Below are 21,424 nucleotides of genomic sequence, written 5' to 3'. Positions count from 1 at the left end.
TGGTATTTTAGAGTCTACCAAATATGAAAGGTCTTTCTACTTAGAGAAAATATTTGGAGTTAGCTTAGAATTAAAAATCCTAGAATGGGCAACTAGATTTAAGGAAAAGTTTATAGTATAAATGCTCTTTATATTCAAAATAGGTTACTTGATGCTAAATGGAGCAAATGACTTAGTGACTGGGTGTCATAAGCTAAGCCTGTATATATACCTTAACCATGTGAGTGCTTTTACTTTTGGTTACTTTTTAAATATACAAATAGTACACATACATTATAGAGAAATTAGAAAATACAGATGAGTAAAACAACAGTGTAAAAATCACTAGTAATCTTACCATCCAGAAAAGACCACCATTAATCAATATTTGGGGACATATATTTCCAGAGATTTTTTTTTTTTTTAGTAGGCTCATACTCTGAAAACCTGCTTTTTACTTATAATATCACAAGCATATTATCATGTTAATAAATGTACTTTTACCACATAATCTATATGATGATATCATACTCTGTAGATTACATACATTATTTAATTAATTGGTTCTTTGTTTTAGAAATTTTGTTTCAGATTTTTCCGAAGTCATATTTTGTGTTTTTAAAAAAATAACTTGGAAATATAATTTACATACCACACAAGTCATCCACTTAAAGTGTGCAGTTCAAAGGTTTTGATGTTATTATGTTACTGATTTTTTTTAAATTGTGATAAAATATATCAAGGGCTTCCCTGCTGGCTCAGATAGTAAAGAATCTGCCTGCAATGCAGAGGGTTCAGTCTCTGGGTTGGGAAGATTCCCCTGGAGGAGGGCATGGCAGCCCACTCCAGTATTCATGCCTGGAGAATCCCCATGGACAGTGGAGCCTGGCCGGGCTATAGTCTTTGGGTTTGCAAAGAGGCAGACACAACTGGGCAAATAAGCACACACACAAAATATACCATGAAATTTGCTGTTTCAACCACTTTAAGTGTGTAATTCAGTGGCATAAATGGCATTTATAATGTTGTGCACCCATCGCCACGATTCCTAAAACTTTATCTTCACACCAAACAAAGACTCTACCTTTAGGCAATAATTTCCCATTCGTCCCTTCCCCTAGCCGCTAGTAACTTCTGGTCTACTTTTTACCTCTGAATTTGCCTGTTTTCGGTTCATCGTATGCGTAGAATCATACAGTATTTGTCCCCCCACCTTTTTTTTTTTAACAGCTTATTTCACTTAGTATAATGTTTTTAAGTTTCATCCATTCCTTTTTATGGCTGTATGATGGTTCACTGTATGTGTATATCACATATTGTTTATCCATTCATCTGTCGTTGGATGAGCGCTTTCCACTATTGTGAGTCGTGCTGCAATGAACACTGGCATATAAGCATCTGTTTCAGTCGTTTGGTTATATAGCTAGGAGTGGAGTTGTTGGATCATATAATTCTGTTTAACTTGTTGAGGAACTGCCAAACTATTTTCCACAGCAGCTGTGCCATTTTACCTTCCTACCAGGGATGGGTGGTTTCTTTATCTTCACCAACACTTATCATTTCATGTTTGTTTGATTGATTATCACCACTGTAGTAGGTGTACAGTGGTATCTTATTGTGGTTTTGACTTGCATTTCCCAAATGACTTAATGCTGTGAGCATCTTTCATGTCTCACATGGCCTTTTTTTTTTTTTTTTAAATAGCCATCCGAAATGAAACTTCTGCAGTGGCCACATACGGAGAGGAAATTCTAATATACATGAATAAATTGCTTGAGTCAAGGCATAAGAAAAATAAATAAATAGCCATCCTAATGGGTGTGAACTGGTATCTCATTATGGTTTTGATTTGTATTTCCCTGATGACTGATGATGTTGAGCAACTTTCCCATACTTATTGGCCACTTCTGTATCTTCTTTGGAGAAATGTCTATTTGGATCATTTGTCCTTTTTCTTCCCTGCAGAATAATTGCATTTTAAAAACTCTCTTTTGTAACTTTTAAAGCTGGGTTGTTTTTATTACTAAGTTGTAGAGTTTTTAAAATATATTTTTGGTATAAGTCCCTTATCCAGATATATTATCTGTAAATGTTCTTTTCTATCCTGTGGGTCATATTTTCATTTTCTTGGTAGTGCCCTTGAAAGCACAGAAATTTTAATTTTGATGAAGTCTGATATCTTGCACTTTAGAACATATAGTATGCTTTCTATTGCCTGTGATGCAGAGATTAAAAGATTGATAGTGAGGCCAAAACTGTAAAAGGGGTATAATTGGGAGTGTCCGTATTGTGCCTGAGACTGAGAGTTGAAGGTGGTAGAGAGAGAGGATAATGTAGGTGGAAAGGAAGAGTGGGAGTAATAGATTTGTGTTACTTCCTTGACTGATTCCAGGGCATAATTGGGTCTAAGCTCAATTGGTAAAGAATCTGCCTGCAATGCAGGAGACCCCTGCATTCAAATACTGGGTTGGGAAGATCTGCTGGAGAAGGGGATAGGCTACCCACTCCAGTGTTCTTGGGCTTCCCTTGTGGCTCAGCTGGTAAAGAATCCGCCTGCATTGTGGGAGACCTGGGTTGGGAAGATCCCCTGGAGAAGGGAAAGGCAGGCTACGGTTCATGGGGTCATAAGAGTCAGACACGACTTAGTGACTAAAACACCACCCACTCCAGTATTCTGGCCTGAGAATTCCATGGACTGTATAGTCCATGGGGTCTGAAAGAGTCGGACACAACTGAGCAGCTTTCACCAAGTCAGACTAGAGAGGTGGGAGAGGTTGTCCATTTTGCAGAATTTTTTCCAGCATTCTTCCTGTTTTGTAGTTATGGCAGGGAAGAAAGTTTTCCATAAAAATTACCCATAAACTTATCACTTATTAGGACATTTCCTTTGTGTGAAAAAGTCAGATTCTCATCAAGAAACAAGAACCTCTTATATTCTGGTCTACATTATATAAATGGGTATAGTTGTCTGTAGTCAGTGTTAAATCCCAGGCCAGGCTAGAATTTGATAGCTATATCATCAAAAATGTGTATTCATAGACTGACTTTAATTTTCAATTAAGAAAAATGTAATCACGAAGGTAAATTTTATACCAAAGTTTTTTTCAAAACATGTACTACTTTTTAAAGCTAAATATTGATTTTCTTCACACCTCCTATTAGCACAGGTTGATGAACTAAAAATGAAGATGATTCTTTGTTGTCTAAGGTAGATTAATTTTCTTTCTTAAAAAAAAAAAAAAAAAAAAACCAGTTGAGAGAGGTTGGCACAGTAAAGTTCTGAAGGTACTCCAAGGGGTCATTCTGGAGACTAGAAATAGTGTGGTTACATTGTCTGCCATGGTGGTGTCATTTCCAGAACATCCTGCTTATAATTTTGAACTCAAGTGCCTAGTGTAAGGCTTCACTGAAGTATGTTTCCTTTTAAAATTCTACTGCTGTGCCTTTTGGATCCTCTCAACTCAGTGTGTCTCTAAATTTCCATCTGTTTCTAGGCTATAAAACTGGACTGTTTTCTGTCTCCTTCTATAACTCTTGACTTCATGCCCATGCAGTGTGTTTCTGTGTTGCTATATTATACTTTTGTTTCTCCTTTGTTTGAGGAATGGATCACTTTCCAGGGAAATTTTTATCCAAACATTTTAATTGATTTTTGCTGCTATTCTCAACAGTGATTTAGTTTTAAATTCTAAATAAGTTTGTGATTGTGCAGGTACTGTTTTTCTTTTTTTCATAAAATTGGATAACTTTTTATGTAGAGAGATTTATTCCTAATGTTAGGCTATTTATTTTGCTGTTCTCTTAGGATCTGGTATTAATAAAACACTTAAATCACCAGTCTTACTTTGTGATATTTGCCATTTAGAGATGTGTAGATAGAATATAACCTTTTTTAAATTAAAAAATTTTTAAGTTTATATGTATACATGTACTTTGAGATTCAAACAATTTGAAAGTACATAAAGTAAAAAATGAAAGTTCTCTAATCTTAGCTTATTCTCCTAATGTAATCACCTTCAGCATTTTTATGTGTGGCTTTCTGGTCCTTTTCTGACACATTTATACACAGATAAAAACACATGCACAAATACTGCCTTTTGTTCTGTGCCATGCATTTCTTTGCTTAACAGTATATCTTGGATAGCTTTCCATATCAGCACATGTAGATAGCTCTACTCCATTCATAATATGTACAATAATCTATTTAACTATTCATTTATTTGTGGGCATTTAGATTTTCTGTTTACAAATGATGCTAATATAAACTGTCATGTACATGTGTTTTATGCACACGTACAACTTTTTCAGTAGCACAACTCCTAGAAATGGCGTTACTGAGCCAAAGGGTGTACAAACTTAAATTTTGTTCGACTCTACTGAATTGCCCTCTAAAAATGCTTAGGCAATTTACACTCCCACATACTATCAAGATGGGTTCTCCCCCACTCCCAGTCCTTGCCATTGCCAGATACATCTTTTTATTTTAACCAGTCTGATGTGTGAAAAATGAAATTACATTGCTTTAATTTGCAATTTCATGATTACCAGTAAGGTTGAGCATCTGTTCTCTCCTTTTCTCTGAATTGTTTGTTCTTATCCTGTGCCCATTTTTGTATTGAGCATTTTTCTTTGTTAGTAGGACGTCTTTGTATACAGTGTATATTACCCTGTCACCTTTGTATGGTGAAAATATTTTCTCCCAGTCTGTTGCTTTTCATTTGGTTATATCTGTGTTATCTTTCTTTGTTCAGAAGTTTTTATTATTTATATGGTCAAACATGCTGTTTTGATTCTTATTTTGGAGTGTCTTTCTCTCACTCAATCTTATTTCCCCCTGGTACTATCCTGTGATTGGGTTTTGTTGTTGTTGTTGTTTTGTTTTGTTTTGCTTGTATTGTGTTGTTTTAGAACTTTAATTTACCTGAAATTTAGTTTCGCATGTGATGTTCAAGAATCTAATTTTTCTTTCAGATGGTAGCCAGTGCATAGTATCATTTATTAAATAGTTCATCTTTTCTCTGTTGATTTTTAGATGATAACTATCATTTATTGAATTCCCATTTATACTTGGGTCTGTTTTTGGACTCTGTTGAGTTGCATTGTTATGTTTGTCTATTTTTATACCAGTATCATACTGTTTTCTTTATTTATTTTAAATTCATGTCCATTTAAAATTAAAAAAAAATTTTTCATACCTGTTTTAATTACTATAGCTTTATAATATTTTATGTCACCTGGTAGGACAAGTTCATATTTGTGTTTGTTAATATTATTTTTGAGTTTGGTCATTCTCTTACATTTACCCCTTCTGATAAACTTGACAATCAACTCATCAAGTTTCATTAACAAATAAATAATCCCAGTTAAATTTTGATTGAGGTTGCTATCAATTTATAGATTAATTTGTGGAAAATATATTTATTTACTGTATTGAATATTTCTATCCATAACCTATCTATGCCTTCTTTTTATGATACTGATTTTTAAGTGTTTCTAGTTTCTCCATATAATTCTTACGTATTAGTATCCCTAAATTTAAGTATTTAGTACTGTTTAGTACTGTGTAGGATTTTTTACCTAAAACTGAGGTACAGTTGACTTGAATAGGACCTTTTAAAATGTACATTTTCTAATTAGCCATCGCTAGTTGATTGGAAGGCTATTGACCTGTTTGTTTATAAGAAGAAAGTAAGTAAGAGAAACACATTGTTGTAGGTTCTCATAAGTTTTTTAGTGTAGTTAAATACATCTATGATGCCAGTTTTTGGAGCCTGTGTGTTTGAGGATATTTGCATAGTGAACTGGATTCATGTATCATACTTTTCTTATTCTGTAGTTACTCTTTGACTTTGCACCTTTATTGATATGTAATTTGTAGTTTAGCCACTGGTTATCTTGGACTTTGCTCCAAGAATAGCCTATACAAGTTACCATAACTCTTCCCTGATCTGAGCGCTCTCATGGTAGGTCTTGAATCTAGTAGTGTAGACCACATTTTTAGGAGTGTGTTCTTCAGGAGATGCTTCTGATTTTAACAGCTGACAATGATGTTTGGCTGTGGCTGATTGTGTAGTACAGTATAGATATGATTTCTGGTAGTATAGATATTATTTCTATTTTAGAAATGAAGAAAGTGAGATCTAAGAAAGGTTAAATTTCCTGAATTCTAGGCTCTTAGACCACCTGCAACAATATTGCAACAACAGTGTTGTGCTGATATGAGTGTGTTGTTTATAGGCTCTGCAGTGACTGTTAAGAATTGATCATTTGATTAATAAGATGAATGTTTAAGGTTAATAAGACCTCTATGCCTATCCATTAATGTTGGAAATTTTTGAAATATTACCCCTGATCTCCTAGAACCCCTGGAGGTTTCTGGGCCTCATCGTCCTTCATCTTTGACTGTTTTCCATTCCTTCCTGATACAGGGACTGTGGATTAATTCCGAATGGCTGAAATGACTTAAAAGAAATAAAAATACTGGAAATAACCAACTAGAATGAAATTGAAATGTGAAAATTCCAATTCACAGTTGCTATAGGGGCCGTTTGGTATGTAAATCAGATGCCAGAGTCCTCAGTGTTCTGAGAAGCCTCCTGCAAAATGTTAGAGGAATATTGAGGCCTACACAAATGAGAGAACAGTCTGTTTCATGGCTTCTAAATCAACCATTCTTTAAGTTTTATTTATTGTTCTGTTAGATTGGTGCAAAAGTAATTGTGGTTTTTGCATTTTTGAAGTTTGCTGTTTGATATTGAAATACATTCTTAAATAAATGTGGTTATGTTATACATCATTTACATCAGTTCCCTGGTGGCTCAGATGGTAAAGCGTCTGCCTACAGTGCAGGAGACCCAGTTTGATCCCAGGGTCGGGAAGATCCTCTGGAGAAGGAAGGGCAACCCACTCCAGTACTCTTGCCTGGAAAATCCCATGGACGGAGGAGCCTGGTAGGCTATAGTCTATGGGGTCGCAAAGAGTCGGACAGGACTGAGCAACTTCACTTTCTCTTTTCACTTTCATACATCATTTTAATGCATATTTCTTCACATATTTCTTTGCTAATGACTTATTACTTATTTTATATTTATTTTAGACTAGGGAAATGATGTTAAACAAAAAGCAAATTTGAATGATTTTCTTATTTGAGTTCAAAATGGGTCATAAAGCAGTGGAGACAGTTCACAATATCAACAACGCATTTGGCCCAGGAACTGCTAACGAATGTACAGTGCAGTGCTGGTTCAAGAAGTTTTGCAAAGAGATGAGAGCCTTGAAGATGAGGAACGTAGTGGCTGGCCATCAAAAGTTGACAACGACCAGTTGAGAGCCATCATTGAAGCTAATCTTCTTAAAACTACACAAGAAGTTGCTGAAGAACTTAACGTCGACCATTCTACAGTCATTTGGTATTTGAAGCAGATTGGAAAGGTGAAAAAACTTGGTAAATGGGTGCCTCATGAGCTGACTGCAAATTAAAAAAATGGTCGTTTTGAAGTGTTCTTCGAAGTCTTCTCTTACCCTGTGCAGCACCAGTGAACCATTTCTCAATTGGGTTGTGATGTGCAATGAAAAGTGGATTTTATACAACAACTAGCAATGACCAGCTCAGTGGTTGGACTGGCAAGCAGCTCCAAAGCACTTGTCACAGCCAAACTTGCACCAAAAAAAGGTCATAGTCACTGTTTGATGGTCTGCTGCCCGACTGATCTACTACAGGTTTCTGAATCCTGGCAAAACCATTACATCTGAGAAGTACGCTCAGCAAATCGATGAGATGCACCAAAAACTGCAATGCCTGCAGCTGGCATCAGTCAACAGAAAGGGCCCAATTCTTCTCCACAAGCCTGAGTGCATGTCGCACAACCAGTGCTTCAGAAGTTGAACGAATTGGGCTACGAAGTTTTGCATCATCCACCATATTTCCCTGACCTCTTGCCAACTGACTACTGCTGCTTCAAGCATTTCAACAACTTTTGCAGGGAAAATGCTTCCACAACCAGCAGGAGGCAGAAATGCCTTCCAAGAGTTCTTTGAATCCCTAAGCATGGATTTTTATGCTACAGGAATAAACTTATTTCTCATTGGCAAGATTGTGTTGATTGTAATGGTTCCTATTTTGATGTATAAAGATATTTAAGCCTAGTTATAATGATTTAAAAGTCACAGTCCAAAACCGCAATTATGTTTGCACCAGCCTACTAACCTTCTTATCATTCCCCAAGCACACAGTGCTGGTAGAGACTGAATTCCTTAGGAAAAGTTAATGCAAATATGAAAAATTGACTTTATTAATTAATAGTAGAGCTCAACTCACTTTAAATATGTAAATCACTATTACATATTTTGTGAATATAACCTAAATATCTCCCCAAATCAGCGTTTTGCCTGGCACTTTGTGGAGACTCAGTAAATACTTGTGGATTTAAAATAAGTTCCACGTATTGCGTGAATTAAGGTTTTCTTACATGAGTAGCAAACACTGAGGAAAATGAAATAGTGCTTTAATTGTCTGCAATTGAATGGGTTATATCCCTCCTCTTTTCTCTTTTGCAGGATCTAAGCTTTTAAAATATCACTCTTTAATTAGAGAAAGAAATATGCTTCATGTTAATTTGGAGTCAGTCTGCTAAAGATTTTGCCTAAGAAAAGATTTTTTAGCTTGGTTTATAACTTTCATAGTTTATAGTTAATATGCCGATTTGTAATTAAATAGGCATGGTCAAATGTGATGTACATATTTGGAAATACAGTGAGGGCGAACTAAAAATGAGATTGGAAATCCGCTAGCAATTTATTTATTTATTTTTTAATTTTTATTTATTTATTTATTTATTTTTTTATTAGTTGGAGGCTAATTACTTCACAACATTTCAGTGGGTTTTGTCATACATTGATATGAATCAGCCATAGATTTACACGTATTCCCCATCCCGATCCCCGCTCCCACCTCCCTCTCCACCCGATTCCTCTGGGTCTTCCCAGTGCACCAGGCCCGAGCACTTGTTTCATGAAATCAGATATTCCTTTTAGCCTTTCTCCCACTGGATAGAGTCAATCTGTCTTCCTTCCTTTCAACCCTCCTTCCTTCCTCTTTTCTACCCCATCCCTTTCTCTCTCTCTCTATCCACGCCCCTTTCTCTCTTTCCTAACCTCCATATAATGGTGATGATAAGAAAAATCCTTTTTCTAACCCTCTCTGGGTAAAACTGGAAGGAACCCTAAACAGTTGACCAGTTTTAAGCATCTGGGCACTGTACAGCAGTTCTTACAGTCAAAAGTAAGTTCTCCAAGACTGGCAGATAAAGTTACTGAAAACTGCTAGTCATACATTTCAGTAATTGGAAGAAGTTCTATTGGAAATGCCTTTGAAGTAAATGATATCCTTACATGAAATGTTGCTGGGATGCCTTAAGCTCTAAAGCTATTGTTTGCAACAAGTGCCAAACCGGTGAGTCTGAATGGCCCCAGGTAGCATTTCTAGGTGTTATGCTGAAGATGCATTGTTGACAGTACAGAATCAGAACTAGATTTTTAAAGTTCATGAATCTTACAGGGAGTGCAAAGTAACCTTAGATGCTTCATACATGTGTCAGCTATTTAAAGGACACCAACAGTTTTAACTCACTTGGTTGCTTTAAAAATATATCTGTATCTGCTATCTCTGCTGCGTTCCCTCTACTTTCTAATTGCCATACTCACAAGAGGAACTGCCTGGCATCTGGATTTCTTCCTGCCCCCAAGGACTTGCCATTTATGCATCATTTGTACCTTGAACTTTTTTTTTCTGTTGTTTTGGTCTTAATTGTTTTTCTTGTTATTTTTATTCACATAGAATGACATTACCTGAATTTAGAAAGATGGAAAGAGAAGTTATGAGATGATTTGAGACTGGATACTATGAAGTTGTCAACATTTGTCTAGTTGTAGTAACATAGGGTGCTGTTCTGTACTTGTTGAGAAGTAGTGCCTTTTTCCTCCCTCCTAATCTTAGTGTCTGATTTGTAGAAGTTATTGAGTTGTTTCTCAACATCTTAAAGGAGGAAATGAAAGTAAAAATTTAAACGGTTACTCTAATAAATGAATTGTTTATACATTTGTCACTAGAAAACTACTATTTTTAGCTGACTAGTAGCTTGTAATTGCAGTTATTATAGTTTATAGTATTTATAACCTGCTGTGGTTTGAATGTTGCTCTTAAGGCTATAATTAGTAACCTACTAGATTTTAATTACTAGGAAATTTCAGAGAATGTGAAAGTGTTTTGATTAAGCCTGAGAAATAGCCATTCTTGCTTTCCTCAAAATTGGCATCAGTGACTGCTTAATGACAGCAGAATGCTTTGAAAACATGCTGTTTAAAGTCTACCTATTATTAAATACCATAATAACTAGTGTGTAAGTGATGGTTGCTTTTTTGTTGTAGAAACTCTGTGGTAAGAGGAAAGCTTCAGCAAAATCCTTAAGAAAAATATAGTATAAAAAAGTAACTGGTAAATAGAATAGTTTTTATAAACTGGAATGTAGATGAGAAATAGAAAGATACATATACAGATTTGACATGATTATATTTATTTAAATTCCTTGTCTCCTTGAACTTTGCACATAAGGTTGTTTTTTATGTAGTTTTTAAAAAAAACATTATTTGTACACTTCTACAATTTATAGCTAGTCTCTCTTTTTAAAAAGTGCATGCCAAAACCCACTGTAATGTAATATAAACTTGCAAATTTGAGCTTTTCAGCATCAGGAAACAAAAAGTGTGTATACTAATTTCTAAATTACTAGCTGGGTTTCTAAATGTATGTGTTGTTCCTACATCCAAGGCAATCTGTACAGAGCAGTCTGTATTGGTGTTTCACTGAGTGTTTGCCATCGTGTAGTACTGTTTGTCTCTGCATTTATTCAACATAACCATATGCTATAATCTCTAGACCAGATGAAAGCATCCGGCAAGCATAGACTTCCAAGTAGGAGCCAAAGTAAGCAAGGGGAAATGAAGCTGCTGTAAAATTTTGTGGACAGTAGTTGCAAAATGCTTTCTGAAATTTGTACATAGTAAATGGCAAAGTAGGTCACATCTCATTTTTTTAATAAAGTCTTTTCCATACTCATTTTTCAAAAGTATACTTGGTATAGCTTATACTTGGTGATAAAAAATCAGCATTTTAAAATGGTGTGGTGTGAAGATAATTTTAAAATAACAGTTTAAATAATTAGGTACTTTTGTATTTCCATTTTCTGTAAATGATGGGAGTGTTTTTAAAAGCCTGTTACAACAACTGAATACACTTTTGATCATTTCTTCCAATGCAAGGAGCTATATGCCTAAGAGAGACATGAGCAATGCTGTGGTTTTGTTTAATCTCATCAAACTTTATATCCAATTTTAGTCAGCAAATAAACTATTTAGAGTTTGTTTTCCTTTGCTGACTACCTTATTGTTAGCTTACTTTTAGTAAACAAGAGCAAGTTTAGCCAGCAATTTTTGGAAATGGAAAAGGAGTAAAGAATGTGTGGCTTCTGCAGTCCAGAAAAAGAGAAAAACACAGAGAGAAAACTCACTATAGCATGAGTAATTGAGAGAGTTATTTTTTGTAAAATGTATAATTGAAACATTCTATTTTGGAAGGAGAATGGTGAGTGTGTGAACTGTCTCAGATCTTAACATTGAAATTAAAGATAAAATTTATCAAATATTTACTTTACATTTAATATGGATGAGATAAAAACTCATTTAGGGAGTTTTAAGAGTTTGGGATGTGATGATTGTTGTAACTGAATATTGAATATAGATCTCAATATTGTGATATTTGAGAGTAAAAATAGATTTTATAGCTCTTTTGATTTAATAAAAGGAAACATGCAAGTTCATGTTGGGGAGGAAACTTTTCAGTAATTGTCTCTCAGATCTGTATTGGATTCACATTCTAACCATGCAGAAGTGGCAGAATAACACTATATCATCTTATGTAATAGTTCAACTGTCACCCTATACCTTGACCTAATACATCGTTTGTAAATCGTCAGTAATACAGTCATCACAGTCATACTACTGGCCTTACTACTACTGTACTGCTGACCTCTTGCAATGTATTCATATCTAGTATCTCACTTAAGTCCTTTGATTGGTCTGTCTGAACCTCTAAAGTGAATACATATACACATACCTGCACACAAACATATATATAATAATATAAGATGATGTGTATATACAGTACAAAAGTGTTTCCAAATTAATCAAGTATCTTCATGATGGCAAGGAGATAGTTGTTGGCTTTCATCTCCTACTATATATCAGGCTCTTTGGTAGACATTTTATATATATTATCTCGTTTAATCATCACTACTAAATTGTAAAATAGGTATCTGTATTCCCATTTTACAGATGAGATCTCTATAGTCACATCTAGAGAGGTAGGAAATGGGCTTTGAGAATGGTAAGGAAGATACTGATCTAGATGGAGAAACAGTGATATTCTGAGACGCTATTTGATTGTGTGTCCACTCTTCAGAGTGGTCAGGAAAGCTAATTTTGTGGGGGGGGGTAGGACTTGTACTGTTTTCTGAGAAAGGGAACAAAGCAGAAGAATGGGGTTTGTGTAAGTGCTGACAAGTTCAGTTTAGATGTGTTGAATTTAAGGAAGGAAAGGAAAGATTTTACAGAAGGTGGGTACAGCCAACTGTGGTAAGATTTGGGGGGGGTTGCCTTGAATTATATAGATTTTTTTTAGGCATTTCTTTGAATATTCTTGATTACATTTAAACTTTGTATTTATGAAGGTATATAATGAGCTATTAATCCTTGAATAGTTATATAAATTTTGGGATGGTTGCATGATTTTGAACATTATAGCTACCATCCTCTATGTAGGTTAAGGATATTTTTTAAGCAAATGGGATTGTATGAAATCTCTAAAATTTTTCCTTATTATTTATTTATTATATAAGCAAAGCTTGTTTACTGTAGAAAAATTAGAATATAGAAATTTCCATGAAGGGAAAAAAGCAATAGTCCTGTCACTGGGTTGAATGTATTTTGATTTTTTTCCTGTGTGTTTTTTCTTTCAGAAATATGGCTACACACACCTTTCTGCAGGAGAACTTCTCCGTGATGAAAGGAAAAACCCAGATTCACAATATGGTGAACTAATTGAAAAGTACATTAAAGATGGAAAGATTGTGCCAGTTGAGATAACCATCAGTTTGTTAAGGAGGGTAAGGAGTGTGAATGCCAACCAGTTTAAACCAACAAGGAAATGAGAAATTAAATCTGCCCTTCCTTTGAGTAATGAAAAAATTAGAGTATTGAATTTCTTGCTTGTGGAGGGTGGTCATGGTATTTGAGAATGGCAGAACTGGAAATTCCACTTTCACCTGGGAAGGAATTGGACAGTAGGAAACATTCTCTACCTTGGTCTAGGATCAGCTACAACTCAACATTCATATGTGTGTACTTGACCCTTCCCAGTGTGCAGACAGTCCATCCTCCTTCTGTTTCTGTTCTTCCTTTTCTCCTCCTCTTCTTCTCCCCCCCCTCCTCTCTCTTTTCTATTGCCTTCCTTCCTTCCTTCCTTTCCTTCCCCCTGTCCCTCCTTCCCATGACCCTCCCATTGTTACCATTGTCTCAATCGTGATGTTTCCTTTTCTGGTACATTGATCACCATCTTCAGTGCAAAATGCTGAGACTAACAGCTATCAAACTAAAATAGGTCCCATCTAAAAACCAGATACCTTGGGTCCACATGACTCTCCACTACAGATTCTCAAGATTATAGTCATTAATAGGTATTTTCACATACAAGAAATGTGAAGGAGAAATGCATAAGTGGGAACAGCAAGAAATAGTTGAAAGTTGATGGAAAAGAGATGTATGAGCTTCTGATTGGAACCAGAGAAACTTGAAGAGTGGCTCCTTCACACACTTTCTTACCTCTTGTATCAGAGATTGTAGTAACCTGCTACCATTCAGAGAAACAAAATCCTCTCTTATTCTCTGAATGTAATGCCCTTTCTCCACTTTTATGCCTCGTTGTGAAAGAGTAGTCTATATTTTTACTTTTTCATTTTCTGCTCTTCAGCTCTTTGCACCAAGATTCTATTTCCATCTTCACTTAAACTATTCCGATGTTACCAGTGATCTTCTTTATAAAATCTAGGGGATATTTTCAGTCATTTTTCTTTTAACTTACTGTCTTTTTGAAACTCGTTCCTCCTTTGTTCTCTGTGACACAATTTCTCTTGATTCTCTTCAGTGACTGCTATTTCTTAAGTCTCCTTTGATAAGTCTTCTGCAAATTTCTTAAACCATGATGCTTCTCAGGTTTCATTCTTGGTTCACCTCTTATTTTATACATTTCTTGCTGAATGGTGTTATCCATGCCCAAGGTTTTCACTGTGCTAATGCTGCCAAAATCTGTAACTCTATCACAAATCTTTTTTTCTGAGCTCCAGACCTTTGTAACTATTAGGCATCCATCTGAGTGTCTCAACAAGTGTCTCAAAATCAGCATGCCAAAGGCTGACTGTATCATCTAAAATGTGATCACCCTTTGTTTCCTGTCCTGGTTAATGGTTCTACCATCTACCCAGTTGCCCAGGCCAGCAATCTGGGATCCATCCTTTATTTCCTCACTTTATTTATCCTTTATTTCCTCTTCCTCACTTACCCAGATCTGTTCAGTGAGTAGATCCTTTCAATTATCTTTTTCTTTACCCTCTTCTATTTAGCATTTTTTCTTTATTACTATATCATCTTAATTCAGATCCTTTTTTTTTCTTACTTGGACCATCACTAGAGCCTTATCATTAGTCTTTTGCCTTTGATCCATCTTTGTACCCTTATTCATCCTTTATGGTGTTGTCAGAGTTTTTTGTTTTTTTTTTTTCTTTTCTAAAGGTGATGGGAACATGTTCTTCTACTGCTTAAAATTACTCAGTGGTCCTGTATTGTTTGCAGAATAAAAACCAAATCCTTAGTGTGGTACAACAAGTTTTTCATTAATTTTGGCCCTACCCACTTTCTAGTGTAGCTTGCTTCTCAGAAGGAAGGCTATGACAAATCTAGACAGCGTATTATAAAAAGCAAAGACGTCACTTTGCCAACCAAGGTCCATATAGTCAAAGCTATGGTTTTTCCAGTAATCATATATGGATGTGAGAGTTGGACCATAACGAAGGCTGAACACGAAAAAATTGATGCTTTCAAATTGTGGTGCTGGAGAAGACTCTTTGAGAGTCTCTCGGACAGCAAGGAGATCAAACCAGTCAATCCTAAGGGAAATCAACTCTGAATACTCATTGGAAGAACTGATGCTGAAGCTGAAACTCTAATAGTTTGGCCACATGATGCGAACAGTCAACTCGTTGGAAAAGACCATGATACTGGAAAAGATTGAAGGCAAAAGGAGAAGAGGGCGGCAGAGGAAGAGATGTTTGAATGGCACCACCAGTTCAATGGACATGAACTTGGGCAAACTTGGGAGATCGTGAGGGAGGGGGAGGCCTGACGTGCTATAGGTCATGGGGTCTCATGAAGTCGACATGATTTAGCAACTGAAAAAACAACTTTCTAGTCATATCTCCTGCCACTTTCTACATGCATCCTAAGGTTCACCTCTACCAGCTTATTTCAGATTCATCAAAGCTGTTATGCTTCCTCATTTCTGAGCCTTTAACATCCAGTTGACACATTTTGGAGTACCTCGATCCCTGCCTGCCTGCCATTTTATTATTCAGAATTCAGCTTCACTGCCATCCCTTCAGTAAAACTCTTTCTGGCTTCACAGAATGTTTGTTTGTGCCGGCTTCTTGGTTTTTTCACAGCATCCTTGCGTACCTCAGTATAGAACTTAGAACACTGACTTACACATGTTTGTTAACCACTGGACTATAAACCTTCCAGGGGCCATGACCTTGCTCTTCATGTTCCCTGATGGTTAGACCTTGAATGAGTGTATGTTGAGTGAGTAGAGTATCAGTGTGCCTCTTCAGATATCTTCTACTACCATAATTGGGATAGAAATGCTATAGCAGGGACACAAAGCATTCTGTGAAAGTTTTGTGAATATTGGAGATGCTAGATGCTAGGATAAAGCCAACCCCCAGATAAAGGAATTTAGGTCCTGACAGTCATTGCTCTTCTTGAGGAACCAGGATTGTTTGAGTACTGAGGGAACTGGTTGTTGGTTTGCTTTAGAATAGAGACTTCTCTGGAGTCTGTCAAAGTCCTACATCTGTGCTTATCCTATGGTGGTTGATAGTGAAAAGAATTTAGAGATTCAAGATCTGTATCTCCCATTCACAGATTTCCACATTCTACCTGAATTCAGACTTTGGAAGAGGATGGCGAAATAATTCTTGCTATCTTTCTGAATGTATTCTCTTGCTACCTGTATTTTGGGATAGCAAGTGGCATTTAGGTTTAAATTAGCTTCAGTTATGAAAAAAAAAAGCATTGACTCCTACACTAATAGTTAATGCTGACAGTCTAGTTATATGTCCAAAGTTTTTTGCAGTTGTACTTGAATTACTGCAGAGAATCTGAGTACCTATAGAAGCAGTGTATTTCCTACCATAGCTAAATGACTTGGGAAGAGGAAAAGGAAAGCAAGATATGGGTCTCTAGTGGCTGGAGCAAGAATATTGATTAATGCTTATTTTTCTTTTCTTGCTGTTTATTATTTCATGAAAATAATATATACTTACTATAGAAAATTTTTAAACTATAGAAAAAAAATTGTGTGTGTATGTGTATAAAATGGGAGAGGCATATATACCCATAACTCTTGCCGGCTGGAGGCAAACATGTTATTTCCTTTAAATTTTTTTTTCCTGTGTACCCTCCACACTTATGACTTAAAGAATAATAATAAAACATACTCTGCTTAAGAAATTGCATTTTGTTAATGTAGCATTGAATTCAAATCTTCCTTTATTTTAGGAAATGGATCAGACAATGGCAGCCAATGCTCAGAAGAATAAATTCTTGATTGATGGGTTTCCAAGAAATCAGGACAACCTTCAAGGCTGGAACAAGACCATGGATGGGAAAGCTGATGTATCTTTTGTTTTGTTTTTTGACTGTAATAATGAGGTAATGAAAATCTTCATCTGCCAACATGGGCTTTTAAACAGCTGGTGGTCAACTGTTAGAGCAAAAGAAAGTGATTTATTTTACTTACATTTACATTTTATATTGGCAACAGTATTTTTTGAACTGGTAAGTTGGATGGATAGAACAGCACTGTCTTACTGTTGAATTATTGAAAGCTGTTTGGCATCAGCAACCTTGTGGGCCTAAAATTCGCCTTATTTTGAAAATAACAAGAACTTATTTTGTTTTAAATTATGAGTTGACTCATGATAATATTAGGTAATGAAGCTACACTGTTACTTCTTGAGTAGACACTATTGTCAGAGAGTATCTTGCCTTAGGGTGTTGTTTAGTGGAAAAGAAACACATTTTGGGGAATTTGGGAAATCTTTCTTCATTAAAGAAACAGGTAAGATAGCCTGATTTGTCTTTTAAGAGTGAAATGAAAAAAAAAAAGAGTGAAATGATATTGAAAAAATCAGGAAAGAAGACTTTTTCTTTCTGGCACTTCTAATAACATACTCAGACATACTTTTGAATAGCTGAATGAATTTCTTGGAATCGTTTTTTTGGGGGGGAATCATTTAATTAAAAGACCTGACTCTGCTTGACAGCTGTAATATAAACTTTATTAAATTAATGCCAACAGCCTGAAAGAATAAGAATCAGCAGTAGTGCCTTGAAGGAAGTTGACTATTCTTAGGTTGAATTGCAAATGTGCTTGTGGTGGAGAGACTTACTGCAGCTTTTGAGTTGTTTTAAAATGTAACTCTCTTCTTCCAACCCCCAAAAATATGTTTTCACTTATTCTTCAAAGTTACTTTTAGAATGTTACCACAGCTTTATAACTAAGGAATGTTTATTCACGATTACCAAGGGATACTTTATTCAAATGCAAATATGTTGACTCAAATATTAAGATATTTATGGAATTATTGAAAAGTAAGCAAAAATGGAACAAAGTTTGAGGCATGTAATTCATACCTAATAAGTTAATAATATATCCTAGATGGAACCATACCCATAGAGATCATCTTTTTATTGCGGTTTGAAAAAAAAATACACAGGAAAAACTGAGTCATGAATGAATTCTTATTATGCTCTGTACTTATTTAACCTAATTTATGTAAATTGAACCACATGTTGCAACTTTGCATGTTGATTAATGAATTAGGCACATTGGGTTTAAAGCAGGGTTTTGTTGGTAATCTCTTCAAACTTTCTTCTCTTTTCAGGTTTAAAAGATTGCCAAAAGACTGCCAAATTAATATCTTTTAAAAAATAACTTTTTATGTATTTCTGTTTTTAGATCTGTATTGAACGATGTCTTGAGAGGGGAAAAAGTAGTGGTAGAAGTGATGACAACAGAGAGAGCTTGGAAAAGAGGTACTTTGCAATTTTTACCCATAGCCACTGTGCCTCAGTTTGGAACTTGAGTAACAGATTCAACACTTACCCATTTTGGTCCAGAAAAAGAAAATGTCATGCTTAAATATAGAAGGGCTTGTCTAAAAAGATGATAAGGGAGGGTGTCATTTGAGTTTTGTCCTGTATTGTCCCCTGATCTGTAACCGGGGAGAGAAGTATACTTAGGACCTTGGAATATTTGCTTCTTTTGCAGAATTCAAACCTATCTTCAGTCAACAAAGCCAATTATTGACTTGTATGAAGAAATGGGGAAAGTCAAGAAAATAGATGCTTCTAAATCTGTTGATGAAGTGAGTACCCCTAGCCTGCCTAAAAGTAAAGTAAAATGTGATTTTTGGCGGGGAGGGAAGTAGTATGCAGGAGAAAAAGAAATACAATGTTATGACAGATTATTTTGCTTTTCAGAACACTGGAGACTGAAGGAAATGCTAAGCTTTTTCTTTTTTTCCTAACTGAAATATGTATGTTTTATTGATTTACAATATTGTGTTAGTTTCAGGTATATTTCTGAATAGAGTCTAAAGTGGGTTTTACAACTTCAGATTTGTTCTTTGTAAGAAGTAGGTGGTTTGTTATTTCCAACCTCTTTTTTTGAGCACTGGAAAATTGGCATCTTCAGAGCTGTGATTTGGACCATGATCATTTTTTTTAAATCTGTAACATGAAATCATCTAGCTGAATTGCCCCAACTGTTTTCACCACTTCCATCCTAGAGTATGTAGCTCCAGAGGTGCAGGGTTCCCACAACTCAATGCTTGTCTTTTCCTTCATGAATCAGTGGTCTCTGAACTGTGGTTTGCAAGCCCTCGGTGTTCAGTCACTATTATTAGTTCCTCTTAAGTTCTAGTGTCTCTGATTCCCTGAATCATCTTCTTCTGGACCTTTTTTAAAAAAAAAAAATCATTAGACTGGGCTGGGTCCTGCTCACGGTGCACAGGATCTGTGACTGGGGCGTGCGGCCCCTCCGGTTCGGTGCGCGGCCTCTTTGGTTGGAACTCATGGGCACGGCAGCTGCAGTGCGTGGCTTAGGTGCCCCGTGGCATGTGGGGTCTTAGTCCCCAACCAGGGATCAGACTCGTGTCACCTGCATTGAAAGGTGGACTCTTAACCCCTGGACCACCAGGGAAGTCCCTGGACCTTTTTTTTTTTCTTTATGTCATATAGTCATTTCTGACTTATTATCCATGTCCGCTTCCTATAGAGGTGAGGTAATACATTAGAAGACATAGTGTTTTAGAATCAGAACTAGGAAGATAAGCCACTTCAGTTTACTTTCTATCATGTTATTGGTAGCCTGTTAAGAAGTTTGTTTTGTCCTAAAAGCACTAATAAAATTGAAGCATCATGTTCCTAATTTTATATGTTTTGTTTATGATATTGTAATACTGTTTAAAGTAAAGCAGATGAAACTAAGAAATTATGCGTTTTTTAATGATCCATTTTGAAAATTAATATAAAATTTACTGTTTTAACAGGAACTTAGCCATATGATGTTTTAACAATATCTGCTTTTTATTTTATTATTATTATTTTTTTGCTTTTTAAAATTATTATCTTTTTTTCCATTTTAGGTTTTTGATGAAGTTGTGAAGATTTTTGACAAAGAAGGCTAACTCTGAACCTCAAAGCATCCTTGAAATCATGCTTGAATATTGCTTTGATAGCTGCTGTCACAACCCCCTTTTAAGGCAATTTTAATGTTTCATAATTATATCTCAGTTAATGGCTGGAAAGTATGTAGTAAGACAAATTAAATTTTTTATCTTCAATTAAAAAAAAATTTTTTTTTTTTTTATCATGGGAGTAGACAGTGAATTTGAGTCTAACTTCATCTTAGCTATGGTGCTCACAAAACAAAGAAGGGTATTAACTAGTTCTTTGTTTTTATTCAGAAAGAATATCCCTTATATAGTTTGTGCCTTTTGTGAGCAAAACTTTTTAGTATGTGTGAATATCCCTCTAGTAATTGCAACATGTTTGAATTAAGGATTCCCCATGTTTTCTTTCCCTTGCAGGTTTTAAATTTCCAACCTGCTTAAGTGAATTTGTGGACCAAATTCCAAAGGAACTTTTTGTGTAGTCAGTTCTTGTACAACGTGTTTGGTAAACAAACTCATAAAATTAAGTCTTAGAAGTGTTCTAGTATTTATCAAATAACTGACTATTTCCTATAGAGAGGTAAGAAAATTTAGACTGTTTTACTACAGCTTGTACAAAGTTGTGTGACAGGGCATAGTGTTTGCTTCCAGGATTGGGATGGGGGCACTAGGGATTCAAAGCCTGGTGGAATTGTCAGCTTTATTCTGATATAAATTTGAGGGTATTGGTCAGGGATCACATCTACCGACATGTGTTCCTTTTTGCTCTATTATATAATGTTATTAATGATTAAACTGATCTTAACAAAATTCGTAGCAGTGGAACCTTGAAATGCATGTACTTAGATTTATAAAAGTGATTCGGTTAGTGTTTTAGTAATACTTCAAAATGTTTTTGTTTATTTTCTAGATTAAGTATAGGGTTTAGTACAAAGCAGAAGAAATTTAATGGTTAAATTTTCCATTTGTATTTTATTGTCTTGAATACTTTTTTTCATAGTTGTTTAAGAAGATTTAAAAATCATTGCACTTTGGCCAGAAAAATAATAAATTTATCTATAAATGTTTAATTCCCTTCCTGGCTACTTTATTCAGTAAATTCTTTTCTTTTTTTGCGGGGGGGCCATCATGTTGAAGTAAAAGGTACAGAATTTTTAATAGCTATACAATCCAAAGGAATTTTCGCTTAAGTTTATTGTTCCTTTAAAAATCTCTGAAAAATTTGTTTTCTCCTTATCTTTTTCTGCCATCACTAATGCAGAATGGTATCCAAGGTTCTTAATATGAGATTTATTAAAATATTTCTCATTTTCAGCACTTATGCT

The 21,424-nt window shown here is 35.3% G+C and overlaps 1 protein-coding gene across 2 annotated transcripts in view; it reads left to right on the top strand.

The window, feature by feature from the left end:
* Positions 1 to 21,169, top strand: part of CMPK1 (cytidine/uridine monophosphate kinase 1) — a 34,521-nt gene extending 13,352 nt beyond the window's left edge. The window contains exons 2-6 of one of the 2 annotated variants that reach the window (XM_061121969.1): positions 13,050 to 13,196; positions 16,921 to 17,073; positions 18,383 to 18,459; positions 18,695 to 18,791; positions 20,073 to 21,169. In XM_061121969.1, the coding sequence (XP_060977952.1) occupies positions 13,050 to 13,196; positions 16,921 to 17,073; positions 18,383 to 18,459; positions 18,695 to 18,791; positions 20,073 to 20,114 (516 nt within the window). In that variant the 3' untranslated portion in view covers positions 20,115 to 21,169. The remainder of the gene's footprint in view (positions 1 to 13,049; positions 13,197 to 16,920; positions 17,074 to 18,382; positions 18,460 to 18,694; positions 18,792 to 20,072) is intronic. The other variant, XM_061121970.1, reaches the window with a different exon arrangement.
* Positions 21,170 to 21,424: the final 255 nt, after the last annotated feature.

This window comes from Dama dama, chromosome 20 (genome assembly GCF_033118175.1).
Source record: "Dama dama isolate Ldn47 chromosome 20, ASM3311817v1, whole genome shotgun sequence".
NCBI classification, from domain to species: Eukaryota; Metazoa; Chordata; class Mammalia; order Artiodactyla; family Cervidae; genus Dama; species Dama dama.
This window is presented reverse-complemented; position numbering and strand designations above follow the sequence as displayed.